We start from the raw sequence: 15,206 nt of genomic DNA, 5'->3' as shown, positions 1-15,206 counted from the left end.
TAAGCTATAATATATTAATTGCCTAACAACAATAATATAATGATTTTCCTTTTGACTTGACCCTTAACGGCTTATTATTGTGTTTATTCACCCCACTTAACCGCTTCGGCACGCGCTGTTCACCCTTCTCTCACGCTGCCTGAGAACTGATCCAGTCCCGTGTGAAATTAGAACGGATTTTAGAATAAACTATTTCCTTAGAGAAGATTATTATTCATCATCATCATCATCATCATCATTTCAGCCACAAGACGTCCACTGCTGAACATAGTCCTCCTCAATGACTTCCACATCGCACGGTTGGTAGTGGCCTGAATCCAGCACCATCCTGCTACCTTTATCAGGTCGTCGGTCCACCTTGTGGGTGGACGTGCCAACGTGGATATTATTCAAGAAGCCTATAAATTATTTTAACCACTTAACGGTTTATTAAGTTTTTATTCACCCCACTTTACCGCTTCGGCACGCGCTGTTCACCCTTCTCTTACGCTGCCTGAGAACTGATCCTGTCCCGTGTGAAATTAGAACGGTTTTTTTGTCGATAACAAGAAAGCCTTAGGCCTGATGGAAAGTGATGATCAGGTCAAAAGTGGAAGAACTTCAATCGGAATCCACACCACAGAGTAACTGGCTATCTTTCCTCCAACTGCTGGAATACAAAATTGCTGACAACATTGTTGTAATGGCGAGAGACTTAGGTAAGATGGTGGTATAGCCAGCCGGACCAACCAGACCGAGCTGAAAATGTTGTTTCTACTGAGAATAAAACCCGGAAACTCTTGATTTGAATATAGGTGGTCTTATCTCTATCTAAACATAGAGGCGGTTTAGGAATTAGAATCAGGCGATATAGGATATTTTTAGTTAAAGAAGTTAGAAAATTGAAAAATCAAGGTTATGACAGAATTCCTTTTTTCGTCGGGTATTTTTGGAGCATTCGAATTCCCATTTCAATATGAATGTTTACTTCGCAAACCCATATTATTTTAAGCTGCCTGTTTTGTGATTAAATTGCTGAACAATATAAAGATTATTTGCGACACAAGGATCGCTAAAAGATTTTTTTTATTGCAAACCAAGTATTTGTTGGCCAACCAAATGATTTTAATGCTGCTTTTAGTGGCTAACCAAATGTTATTACGGCCGATCATTTAATTAGTTCTCTTTTAATATTATGTGCACTAGTATCCCCGCTTAGGTACCTACACACAGCCGGCAATCCATCCCTTTCTCACGCTGTCTGGGAACTGGGCTTGTCCCGTGTGAATTTCAAACGGTCTTTGGGAAACGATTTAAAACTCAATACTTATTAAGCATGATACACTGATATTATCTATTCGAAATGTAACCGTCAAACTAGCTTTCCGTGGTAAGTCTAGCTTCTAAACCATCTTAGTATTTCAGGCACCAGTACCTCACACTTTGGGTTACGAATCCATAGTCTAGTTTATTTTTATATGGGCCTAAATTGTAAAGGGTTTAGTAATGTATTTTTTTTTTCAGATTTTTTGATGATGCTATTGTGGAAAAAACGTCAAAAGTGACTCACTCCGCGACTATAAATTGCCGCTTCGGCACGCGCTACCTGCCACCCTTCTCTCACGCGGCCAGGGAACTGATCCAGTCCCGTGTGAACTTCCAACCGTCTTTGGGTAAATTTACGAATTGGTCTCACTGCTAACATATCGATTTCGTGTTATTCATCCAAAATAATTTATGTAAATCACTTTTATTGAAATCAAATAATCAAATGTGCAGTAGTCAATTAAGTTTAACAGATATTTCTAAAAAAAACCTTTTAAATCTTTTTTTTAATCATATAAATTCCAATTTGAATACCGTCTGCTAAATGTATGTAACTTGTGCGATTTGTACTTCAAATGCTTCAGAAAATGTGCAAGTTAATGGGATACAATGACTACTACTATGACCAGCAATCACATAAAATTTCCGAAATCCTTAAACTATTCGATCAATTTATTGTTATTTTCTTTGTTAATGATGAAAGCACTAAAAGATATTTTGTCTTTAGAAAAAGTTGCTGTATTTGAGGAGTATAATTGCCCCTTTTGAGAAGTTATGAGTAACTTATGCAATACAATTGGACCTTTATTAACACCCCAACAAAGACCGCGGCACGCGCCGCGCCCTATTCTCACGCTACCTGGTTCGTCTCGTGTGAATTTTAAACGGATATTGGATTTTTTATTATTATTTTTTTATTAATTTGATATTTTGATAATGTCACGCATTTCATACAAATTATTCAAAAACATTACATTACTCCTGTAGTTTTCAGTACTGTAGTCATCCACAGCAAAAAAAAAAGAGTTTTCTATAAAATCTCCATGCAAAACAACAAATCTACACCTACAATAATCTGATGAGACGAAAATAGTGTAGGAAATATGGAATTGATTAAAAAATAACAAAAATAATAACTTACTTTTTAAATAAAAAAAAGATTTTTATTTTTTAGCTTCTAGCGCTTAATCTTTATCTTCAAATTTGAATGTTAAAAAGATAAAGGACCTTCTCAATGGTAACAATTTGAGAAGCACAATGTAACAGCCTAATGAAAATAAACAGGCGCAATCCAATTATCCCAGAAATCCCGTCTGAGTCAAGAACGATAGCATGGTCATAAATAGGCGAATTTACCCTAAGAATAACGGTTTTGTCTGTTTTGGGTTTTATTGAAAGAGACTCTTTTGTGCACTAAGCCATTCTTCTGGCTCTTAATCTAAAAAAATAAATACTCCAAAAGCAAGAAAATACACTTAAAATACAATCATCGCAAGATTTTCTTTTGTACATCGTTTCGTCGTCATTTTGCCATCATTATCGTCAAAATAGTCGTAGTTAAAAAAAGGACTAAAGGATCTTTTTAATTTAATTACCTATTCAATGTCTATTCCTACATAAAAAGCAGAATTCCCATAATTTTTCGCAAATTCATTCAGTATCCAAAGCACACTGCGTACCTAAGCCACAAGGAATACTATAGAGCAGAAAATCTACGAATAATTTAGTAACGAACTTCTTTTTGTCTTTGTTTAATAAACACTCTTTCAGCGTACTTGTTCGGTACAGCACATGAGTGGCACTACATTTTAGTGGCAAAATCGCTCTTATATCAACGGCATAAGATGCCTATCGTCCGTACTATGTAATATGTTCCCTTCAATCACAGAGATAGAGCTGGAGTTCAAAGCAAACGACGATGGCCGCAATATTTGTAGGGTTCGGTGGGGAAATACGTGTCTAGATTTATCTAGTTGCTCAGGTACGGTTCACTGGTTCGAATTCCGCAGGTGACAAATTAATGTCACGATGAGTATCGGAAGTTAAAGTTGAACCATTTTGAAACGTCTAGTGGCAAAAATCAAGAACTAACAACCCAGTATTGACAAATGTCATAATTAAATGGATGTCCAACGTAGCAAAAATCAGAACTAATAATCCAGCATAGACTAACGCCGTCCTGACAATGCCATACGGGACTATTCCCACCTCTCGTTTCCACCACTGCAACTCCTGTGTAGCCAGGATCTACAGCTTGACCGCCACAAAAACCCAACCAATGAAGGCAATGCCATAGCTGTTCTCTTCGGTATGTAAGCCATCTTCGGGCACACTATTACTAGCGCCGCCAAGACAGCTAGGAGTCGGAGTGGTCGCCATGGCCGAAATCGGTCGGATGGATCATCATCATCATCATCAGCTGTTCTCTTGCTTTCACTGTCTTTTTTTTTCTTCATTGAAAGGGTCATCCTCCTCATGATCAGGTCATTTAGTCTCCAGTCTCCACTGCATGAGCACGGCCCTCTGTGATTTACCAGGGGCATATGAAGAATTTGGCCTACATTACCCACGGTGGTCAGAAGGCGGGTTGGAGAGACATATTACTCGTCGCCTTTTACAACATCTAGTATGGGAAGAGTGGAAATTTAGTGAAATGAAAACTAGCTTACAAAACTGTATTTATTACATTATTCGCCCAAACAGAAAGCTGTTGTGGCTTTATGCAGTAATTTAGGGCGAATTATCTAATTATAAATGCATGAAAAGTGGATTATTACTTTTTTTTTTTTTTTATCCACAACGAGGAAGCTCTTGGCCTGTATCTCACCTGATGGTAAGTGACGAACAGGCCGAAGGTGGAAGCGAGCTTCACCCGGAATCCTCAACCACGGAGGAACTGGCTATCTTACCTCTAACTGACGGAACACAACAATGCTGTTAACATTGTTGTTATGGCGACAGACTTAGGTAAGATGGTGGTAGCTAGCCAGGCGGACTTAGAACAAGCCCTACCACCAAACAAAACTATCGCGATAGGTACCGCTTTTGTAATGGGATCAATCGTGGATGCGTGTAATTTTGCAAAAACATTAATAACTACACTCAACATCAAATAAACCGCACCTTCCGCGACGCGAACTTTAAAGATTTTCTTTTGACACAATCATGGAGCCCCAACAATATTGGTGTTATTTGAAAGCCCAATAAATATCCTTAAAGAAAAACACATTTAATTTCTTAATAAATGGTTAACATATACCATAAATGTGACTAGAAAAAAGACCTCACTTTGGGCTCACCTCTGGGATCAATTAGACCAATTTTTATCGTTATAAAACCAAATAATGATCTCACGTGCCCTCTTTAACAGATGGATAGCGATTAATCCCAACTTAACAGTTTCTTAGCCATAAAAATTGGCTAAAGCGTAACTACCTATTTTTTGAAGATGTGACTCTGGACCCTTCTAAAGACACATTTTTGGGGTAAAAACCTTTCCTTTAATGAAATGAAGTTTAGAACTAGGCTTTCAAATGGTACCAATGTTGGTGGGAAGTGGGGATGCATACGTTTGATAAGTGCTTGTCGCGGGAGGTGCGATTTATTTGATGCCGAGTGTATAATTATTATGCATTCATTAATAGAAAATTGAGCGTTGTCTATATTTAACTATGTGCGTTGCCCGAGCCCACTTTACATCAAACGTCGTCAGTAGCAAGCGCGTTAAAAAATATATGAAGATTTTGGTTCTTGAAAGTTTCCGCTAGGGGCGCTGAACAATCCGTCATACATCTAATGTCACTTTTTTACGCAGTCGACTTCTGTCTAGAATAGTTATGACTTAGGTATGTCCGTTTTCACCATCAATCCCTAATTTTTAAGTGACCCCTATGTAAGCAAATTTATGTTATGTGCTACCATATTCGCCCCCTGCTCGTATCTATTTTGGGACAAGACACCTTCAAGGTCATATAGGAACCGTGGGAGCGACCGTTATTCCGTTTGAAGTTCCATTTTGACCAGTAATTCTGTGGAGGTCACGGGCAAGCGCAGCGTGTGACGTCCACCCACAGTGGACAGATGATCATAAAGGTTGCAGGAAGGCGCTGGATGCAGGCAACCAGCCAATCTGGGATTCATAAGCCATGTTCAGCAGTGGACGTCCTATGACTGAAATGATTGATGATGATTAACTTAAATTAAGTAAATAAGCACCAATTTTATTTACATCCTTAGGTACATGGAACCTGACATTTTAAGTAATTTGACTTTCTAGCTAGAGAAATACAAATAAATAGGTACGAGTACAAAGTATTGACACCCGTATTCACAAACGATGCTTGCTTAGGTAAGTGAAGCAGAAAATCGAATGTACAGCGTTGAATAGAGCTTTGTGATTGGTTCGTGTATCACCCTGTGCGTCCACGCGCACTGTGAGACCTCACAATGTTTGTGAATACGAGCGAGAATTATGCAAAAGTGAGACATAAAAACCTACATAATATCTTATCAATGCATGACAGCCCGACCCAAATATACTCGTAATATTGTGTAAAACGTCAATATCAAATGTCAAGGTCATCCCTCGTCCCAGACCTCTGCTCGGTTGCCTCCTGTCCCATAAAAAAGACCCTTCTTGTAGGAAGATGTCGAACGATCGGAAACCGTTTTTAACAATGCTTAACACCTTTGCTGCGGCAGTAACTTTCTAATACTTTCCATTCCTTCGGTACAAGGTCGGTAAACCTGGTATTAAAACTTACGTTGTGGCGGCACAAGGCTTAAAGACCTTGTAATATTTAAGATATATTAATTTTATTTTTGGCTTCATGTTAATAGATATTGTGTTTTTTTTCTATGGATATTAATAATAATGCATTTATTGACATACACCTGAAGGCGTTCGTGAATAACTTGTTTAGTATAAAAATTATAGCTATATCCAAAATACAAGGCTTATGCACCCTGTGCCGCACTGAAGTAGGGAAGGCTGGTGGGTATTCTAGGGATGTGAAATACAAATATCGATAGTTTTAATTAAGTTTTAATAAAAATTTAAAAAAGTAACAAACAAAGATGTTTTAATAATTTAGTCTAAATATTTTACAAATAAGACATACGTGCATAAATACTTAAATAAGCTATATTTAACGAAAACATATTATTTAATAACATTTAGTTACAACTTCAAATATTTGTCACAAAAAACTATTTAAATTAGCAATAAATCGTGTAGCAAATTAAATAATAATCAATCTGCAGTTTTGATTTTGTTTGTTTCTCTTGACGCCATGTCGACATGTGCGTTTCTTACGAATGCGAGGCAACACTGGCTGCACGAAGCTAGCGTGGGGTGCGGTACCAGGTGCGTACTTATAATAAATCTGTAGAGAGGTCAATTCTGTACATGAAATATATTTTCAAAATAACTATCAGGGGGTGATCAGTGATCGATACTGATGCCAAAAATGCAATCAGTAAAATTTTTGTCTGTCTGTCTGTATGTTCCTTATAGAAAAAAAAACTGCTCGACGGATTTTAACGAAACTTGACACAATTATTCTTCATACTCCTGGGCAGGTTATAGTATACTTAGGAATTCCCACGGGAATAGGAATTAGCGGGAAAATCCTTTTGTATGAAAAATCTAAACCGCTTAAGTTAGACGCTTGAAATTTGGCATACAGGTACCTTAGGAAACTTAAAGCTTAGTTACAACAGGATATTGCAACATTCCCACGGGAACGGGAGTTAGCGGGAAAAAATCTAAACCGCGTAGATGAAAAAATCTAAACCGCGTAGATGAAGGGGGTAAAACGGGATCCACGCGTACGAAGTCGCGGGCGGCCGCTAGTTTTTAATACGTTTTAATGTTGAAAAAGAACGTTCGCCACTGCAGTAGCGAAGCTTGCATGCGTTCCATGTAATAGACACACAGATATGGATTAGAGTAGATACAGCAAGTTGCTAGTCAAAGCGTGCCATTCCGATATGTCCAAATGGACATACATGGTCGAGTGATGTTCATGTAATCCGATTACAACAATCGGATACGAGGATTTTACGAGGACAGTAGTACGAACACGGTAGAGAGAAGAATTTATTTACGGATTGAGAATTGTAATTAACAGCAACGAGTAACAAATATGTAATTAATAAGAATAAAGTAGCAGTAGAAGAATTATAAAACAAGTTAGATCAGTGATCGCGGAAGACAGAGTGCACTGTATAACGTCGAAATATACAAATCAAGAAGTTAGGTCAGTGATCGCAGTATACACTATTACTAGTCTATGTATACGACGCCCGGGATTTTGTCGTTTAGAAATATCTTCAAAACTAGGTACCTGACTTAGCTTTATGAAAGAAAACGTATTGGCAAAAAGTTACGCATTTTTACATTTATTAAAAATAAAAAGCTTGAGTAAAATAGTCTTTATTTTATGAAACTAGGTCATTTACTCTAGGATATTTAAAAGTATGGAATTAAGTATGAATTACTAGTAGTACTATTTAACATAATGGAATAACGATCATTACTTTTATAAACAAAAATATTATTTGCAAATTAATAATGTAGAATTGTAGAATAACGTCTACCGCTACAAAATTATTTTAATCCACAGTCAGACTAGCTATAAATTTAACAAAATATCAGTTTTATCGGAATTAATTAATTTTTGAATCGAGTCACACGATATCATTCGATGACTTTGCGAATGCAGTACGATGATACGATTACTTTTACGTTGCGGCAACCACTAAAATTCTCTAAAATGACACTAATGACGTTTAAAAAGTGGCACGCTCGGCTTCATACAATTTTTGACACATGCTGCATGTATCCATATCTGTGAATAGACATGTTGACACCACCAGTCAATTGACGTACTTTTTAAAACTGTCAAAACGAAACTATCCCATAGATTTTGTATGGCACTACCATAAAGTTAATGGCACTACAAGCAAGTGACGTCACTATTTTGTCAACTCAATTTAACTACTTTTTCAATTACAATGCGAACAAAAATCGTAATTTACAGGTAATTTAAAATTAATTAAGTTTAAGACCAGAATGAAGGGTCTTTTTAAAAAAGATGTGGTTTCCAATTATTGGGGTATGGTATCAAACTGTGTATTGTCATTATTCCCGTTTCTAACTTATTCATCGTTGAAACTGTCTAACTTAATCTTTTTTTATTTCGGTCAGACCGGCGCTGGAGCGCGGGGCCCCCAAATTCGCGGGGCCCGTAGCATTTGCTACTCTTGCTACGTGGCTAATCCGGCACTGGGCTAGATTTATCTTGACCTAGAACTTAGTTTCGGATTATGAACTCTATTGCTATAGTGATACGGTAGTGCACACGTATCGGGCTGCGGCATGGACTGCGGCTATTTTAGTTAACAATATAACACCAAAAATATGACCAGTTTTTTTGTTAAACCAAAATCAATCAAAGGAATATAAACTCTAATATCATAGCGATACGGTAGTGCACACGTAACGGCTACTGCGGCTATTTTAGTTATCATTATAATACCAAAAATATGATCAGTTTTTTTTGTTAAACCAAAATCAATCAAAGGAATATGAACTCTAATTTCATAGCGATAGGATACATAACACGTACCGGGCTGCGGCATGGACTGCGGCTATTTTAGTTAACAATATAACACCAAAAATATGACCAGTTTTTTTGTAAAACCAAAATCAATCAAAGCAATATGAACTCTAATTTCATAGCGATAGGATACAACAACACGTACCGGGCTGCGGCATGGACTGCGGCGGCATGCCGGGCGGGAAGCGCAGCATGGCCGCGCCCGCGGGCGGCAGACCCGCTTCGTTTTGCAGCCCTGTGGAGTACACAGTGATGTTAATGTTAGGGCTATATTTCACCGGGACACCATGGCGGCGCAACCAGTCGCCGCTACCAACTTTGCGCAACCAAACGGATACCAGGTGAGTAACTCTCTATAAAGTCTGTTCGCCGAAAGTTGATAAAAAAATATATCAGAGGTTCTAAACTCATTATAAATTGCGGCCCGCTAATTATTTTTCTCGATATAATGAAAAAGTTGGTAGATTATCATTATTATCTCTTTTAAATTTACGGGAATTATTCCGGTTAGGGCATACGTGGGGATACGGATCAAACACGTGGCGTTCATGTGTTGGATAAAAAGTATTTCATTATTATCAAGTGGCTTATAGTGTATCCCAATGTTGGGCAAAGCCCTACCCACTGTCATACCATTCATTTCGGTCTTATGTAAAATAAATCTATTCCGTTTCACACATTGCGGCCCGCCGGCCGGGGCGCTTGACGACGACTGCGTGCCTCGTACCATGGTACTCAGTGCGCGTTGTGACAAACGACGCCGCGACGCCCGCCATACAGAATGCGATAATTAAGCGACAGCCGCTATTGCAAGACATTTCATAATATTTATCAACTCTCGGCGAACAGACTTTAGAGCTGTATACATTTTGTTGGTAGCGGCGACTGGTTGCGCTGCCATGGTGTCCCGGTGAAATATAGCCCTTATAGCGGCACAGAAACTTAAGAAAGAAAAAAAAATTGATACGAACCTAAAATTAACACACACGTTTTGAATAAAAGGATTTGGAGTTGGAGAGAGCGGTAGTATTAGACTCCATAAACATTAAAACATTCAAATAACACAAATGTTAAGATGCATAGCTTGCTAAAGCAAAATTAAATGTGTCTAAAGCCCGTATTCACAAACGATGCTTATGTAAATCAGCAAATCGAACGCACAGCGTTGCTCTGTGATTGGTTCGTGTGTCAACCTGTTCGTCCGCGTGCACTGTGAGAGTNGTGAGACCTCATAGTAATGTTTGTGAATACGGACGTAAGATCCGATGGGCACACAATCCAGTGTTGGGCATTGAGGCAATGTTATTGTTCTTATCTATAATCTTGTTGGTGATCTTTTTAAAATGTATGTGACTTTGTTGGTGTACCTAATAAATCTATACTAATATTATAAATGCGAAAGCAACTCTGTCTGTTTCTCTTTCACGCCTAAACCACTGAACCGATTTTGATGAAATTTGGCATAGAGATAGTTTGAGTCCCGGAAAAGGATATAGGATAGTTTTTATCCCGGTTTTTGAAACAGGGACGCGCGCGATAAAGTTTTTCTGTGACAGACAGAATTCCACGCGGGCNAGAAGAGGTGGGGTGCACTCTTCACGTGCCTCACCACGCGAGCAGTGCACATTGAGTTGGTACCTTCCCTGAGCACCGACTCTGCAATCATGGCGTTGCGCCGGATGGCGGCGCGACGAGGATGGCCGGCAGTGATCTGGTCCGACAATGGGACCAACTTCAGGGGCGCGGACCAGGAACTGCGAGCAGCGTTCAAGGAGTGGCTGCCGGAGCTGAAGGATGCGGCTCTCACACAGAGGGTCCGATGGCAGTTCATCCCACCAGGCGCTCCGCACCAGGGCGGTGCGTGGGAGCGTCTGGTCAGGAGCATCAAGGTGGCATTGGCCGCCACGCTGCGCGAGCGGGTACCGAGCGAAGAGGTACTCGCCACATTGCTGAGTGAGGCTGAGCATTCAGTCAATTCTCGCCCACTCACCCACGTCTCGGTTGATCCGCGAGATCCCGAGGCCCTCACCCCTAACCACTTTCTGTTGGGGACATCATCGGGTCTACCCCTAACGGGCCCGACAAGCGCTGACGAGAAGAGGCTTTGGCGCGCGACGCAAGCGCTTGCCGACGCCTTCTGGAGGAGATGGTTGCGCGAGTACCTCCCTACCCTGGTACCGCGCGGCCAATCGCAGAACCAGCAGCGACAACTAGCCCCTGGCGACCTTGTGGTCGTTGTGGACCACGCCCTACCCCGAAACACGTGGCCGCGAGGCGTCGTGGAGCGAGTTTGGCCGGGGCCTGACGGAGCAGTACGAGTGGCGGAGATCCGGACCAAGGGCGGCGTCTTCCGACGCCCCGTGACTCGGCTCGCCGTGCTGAGGATGGAGTAGGCGGCGCCGGGAGCTTCGCCGGGGGGAGAACTNACGCGGGCGAAGCCGCGGGCGGAAAGCTAGCAAATAAATAAAATAAAGTAGATGATAATCACTGACCTGGCACTCCGGTGGGCAGGCCCGGTGGCCGGATGCCGGCGGGCAGGCCTGGGGGTAGTCCCGGCGGCAGCCCCCCCGGCATACTGCGGGGAGAACAACAATAATCATCAAACAATGTCACTTCAAATGTAATAGTAGTTTTGATGGCAATAATTCATTTGTGTAAAGAAAAGCCTCGTCATTAAGCGAATAATAGTCGGTTCACAAAAGCCGTAAAACTTATATTAAAAAAAATATATTCGGTTCGGTGTCGACGAGTGTCATTTATTATTATTTATTATTTATTTATTTAGGAAAACCAGGGTTTTACAGTGTGTAATAATGACATAAGATAGGCAACGAGTAAACCACTTATAGGTTCCCACAGGTAAAAACAATTTAAAAAAATTTGTGAGCCTTTGCACCAGGGTTACTACATACTACGTACTACACTACTATAATATACTATGTATACCTAAATAAAAAGTATTGGAAAACATTGCCAAACAGAAAAACAATTTAGCTGTCCTTAAAAATTTGTATTTATTTCTCGAAACTACGTAAACGGCGTCAAGAAGTGTTCCAGCGAATTTAATAAGGAATCCGAGAGTTGAGGCTCTCAATACAAACAAAGATTTGTATGTATATGCGCTGACATTTTGCGTAGTCGGACTGACAAGTGTTTTCTGTCTCGCTCGCACTGGATTTTCAACCACCGAGACGAGGCGGGGAGGGGTGAATACGTTGCGTGCGTTTTTTTTTGCGTTGAGTTGCTATTCTGGTTCTATGAAGTCCAAGTTTAATACGACTGTCGCGGCGTCCAGCCTGCATGGTCAAAGACATAGACTAGGACTGGCTGAAGATTAACGAGACGACGTTTTTCTTTTACATTGTTTGACATTTGACAGTCGACGAACAATGGACGGCAATTTTATCATGAAATTGTGAATTTTATTTAATATTGGTTTTAGACAATAAACCAGTCCGACGAAGCCTTGACTTTTTCTTAAACCGCCACGACGACGACGGTTCAAGTGGTCCTTCGAGCATTGTAGCAACGACGACGGTTCAACGACCAATACCGATCTATTGTGATCTATTTTCCTTACAGTTCAAATCCGAGTCCTGCATTCATTAGGTAGTGCAGTATCTTTTGGGGGACGATATGTTTTACATCCTTTGGGCTTAGGATGTGTTTGCCCAGCAGGCCTAGGATGCGCGCTGCGATAAGCGGTTATCACGCCATTTTATCGATTTTGCCCATACATTTTGACGTCGATAACAGTATATCACGGCGCACATCCTAGCCCGGCTGGTGTAAGCTCCCCTTGCGCATCAAAGGTCCGCAGTCCGTGAGAATGTGTAGTGGCGTTTCATTGAACTTTGGCCACGCAAGCGGCGCCGGCATCGACACTCACCCGGGCGGCGGCATTCATCTGACTTTGGCCACGCAAGCGGCGCCGGCATCGACACTCACCCGGGCGGCGGCATTCATCTGACTGGTCACGCAAGCGGCGCCGGCATCGACACTCACCCGGGCGGCGGCANGTGGCGTATCATCTGACTTTGGCCACGCAAGCGGCGCCGGCATCGACACTCACCCGGGCGGCGGCATCCTCGGCACCCCGAGCGGCAGCGCGGCGGGCAGGCTGTGCGGCGGCATGGCGGGCGCCGGTATAGCGCCCAGCGGCGCCGGCAGCGGCTGCATGGCGCCCGGCAGCAGGCCCGGCGCCGCCGGCATCATCGGCATGTTCTCCATCATCGCTTTGGGGAGGATCTGCAGCAAAAGTAGACGAATTTTTTTTATGCATATCAAGGCAGTGATTTGACCACAATGATTTGAACCATTTTGACTGATTTGATGCGAGCCATTGGACCGCAATCGCACCTGAGAAGTTAAGTGGGATGCTGTCTGTCTGCCCTGTAAGTTCCCTGCCCACCCTTTCATAAATTAAAGAGACAAGATCCGGTTGGAAAGTGGTAGTTTTTTCTCATTCCAATAAGATAGCGATCATATTTACGATGCTCTTGTAGGTGAAGTAATATTTGGTGTCCAGCTAAGGTGACGACACACCCTCAGGCAGCAGCTATCCATACTACCAATCTGCATTGTAGGGCATTGATACGCCCCTCAACGGAATACTCGTCAAACGGTAACAATAATCTCCATTACTATAGTCTGGTCGCCGAGCACGTAGAATTTCATAATTATATTGCTGTCGCAACTGTGCGACGGGTGCTCGCAGTGAGTGTGCGAGCGCGACAGCAACAAAATTACGCGCGAGCGATAAAGATGGGTAGCTTGGGGTCATTGGACAAAATTCTACGTGCTCGGAGACCGGGCTTTAGCACATACACCCTACAATAGGAATCACACAGCACTGGAACTAATACGCCTCACGGCAGCAATGAACCTCAACAGTTGCAATTCGCTTACCCTTTGTGGCAGCCACTGCGGCAGTGTGTCCTTATCAACAGCGCCGCCATGTCTAACGCGTCTTAACGACAGCGCGTGGTATGGTAAAACATAACAGGCATTTTGTTTTCATAGGAGTCACTTAGAAGTTAGGGATTGATGGTGAAAACGGGCATAAGTCTACTCCTACCATATCCTACCTAATGAACACACCTCACTCACCCTTGGTGGCAGCCACTGAGGCAACGTATCTTCATCAGCAGCGCCGCCGTCTTCCAACGCGTCTAGGGATAACGCATTGAGAGCCCAACGGGCCTGCAGCGCGCTCCATGGTAGATAGGACACGCCTAAGTCCGCTTCCCAATAGTCCTTCCACATCCTACTTACTACGGGATTCTCACCTCAAGTTCCCACCGCTGCCACACCTATGTAGCCATGATCTATAGCTTGACCGCCAATAAACACCCAACCAGTGAAGGTCAAGTTTGTCCCGGGGAAAAGTTATTCTACTTACTAGTGAACACACCTCACTCACCCTTGGTGGCAGCCACTGAAGCAGCGTGTCTTCGTCAACAGCGCCGCCATCTTCCAAAGCATCTAACGACAGCGCGTTAAGCGCCCAGCGGGCCTGAAGCGCGCTCCATGGTAGATAGGACACGCCAAGGTCCGTTTCTTAGTAGTCCTTCCACATCCTACTTACTACGGCATTCTCACCTCAAGTTCCCACCGCTGCAACACCTATGTAGCCAGGATCTACAGCTTGACCGCCAATAAAAAAAACCCATCCATTGAAGGTCACGTTATCCTACTTACTAATGAACACACCTCACTCACCCTTGGTGGCAGCCACTGAGGCAGCGTGTCTTCGTCAACAGCGCCGCCATCTTCCAAAGCATCTAACGACAGCGCGTTAAGCGCCCAGCGGGCCTGAAGCGCGCTCCATGGTAGATAGGACACGCCAAGATCCGCTTCCCAGTAGTCTTTCCATTCACGGCCTTTTACGCCGCGGCCGGGCGCCCAAGCCACCTGCAAATGAGGAAACATTTTAGTAAACCGGTTTCATAAAGGGCACGTTATGAGGTTAATGACCTCTTTGTCATAATAACGACTCTAAGGTCCAGAACACACGGTGAAACGCATTTGAAACCGGTTTGAAATAGTCGCGTCATGTGTGGTCTCTCAACGGAATCTATGGCAGAAACTTAGATGCAACTCAAATGTCACTAGAAGTTGCAGTTAGACGTGCGCGCCGCCGCCATAAGGAGTCAGCGCGCCGCCGCCGCCGCCGGTAGTTTAAAATCCGCGCCGAGACAAAACCCGCAAGAGAGTACAAGTTTAAAATCAATTNAAAATATACTTTTTCCCTAAGTTCTGTTTTGATCTTCAGCTAAA

General features: G+C 42.3%; 1 protein-coding gene across 1 annotated transcript; it reads right to left on the bottom strand.

Moving 5' to 3' along the window:
* Positions 1–8,582: 8,582 nt before the first annotated feature.
* On the bottom strand, positions 8,583–14,954 carry LOC114350364 (WW domain-binding protein 11-like). Its single transcript, XM_028301142.1, has 6 exons — positions 14,943–14,954; positions 14,649–14,840; positions 13,000–13,175; positions 11,420–11,502; positions 9,073–9,162; positions 8,583–8,614 (listed from the first exon to the last, which is right to left on the bottom strand). Exons 1-6 carry the CDS (start codon positions 14,952–14,954, stop codon positions 8,583–8,585), a joined length of 585 nt encoding a protein of 194 aa, XP_028156943.1.
* Between the last annotated feature and the right edge of the window lie 252 nt (positions 14,955–15,206).

This window comes from Ostrinia furnacalis, unplaced genomic scaffold (genome assembly GCF_004193835.3).
Source record: "Ostrinia furnacalis isolate ACB-3 unplaced genomic scaffold, ASM419383v2 OfSCF0868, whole genome shotgun sequence".
In the NCBI taxonomy this organism is placed as follows: Eukaryota; Metazoa; Arthropoda; class Insecta; order Lepidoptera; family Crambidae; genus Ostrinia; species Ostrinia furnacalis.
The sequence above is the reverse complement of the archived record's forward strand: the minus strand, read 5'-3'. Positions and strand labels throughout refer to the sequence as shown.

What these genes read in the sequence shown, in the direction of transcription:
- LOC114350364 (XM_028301142.1), bottom strand. An exon ending in CTCAGTGGCTGCCACCAAGG is followed by an intron (nt 13,176 to 14,648) that starts GTGAGTGAGGTG and finishes CTTTTGCTGCAG; the next exon opens with ATCCTCCCCAAAGCGATGAT. An exon ending in CCGAGGATGCCGCCGCCCGG is followed by an intron (nt 11,503 to 12,999) that starts GTGAGTGTCGAT and finishes TTCTCCCCGCAG; the next exon opens with TATGCCGGGGGGGCTGCCGC.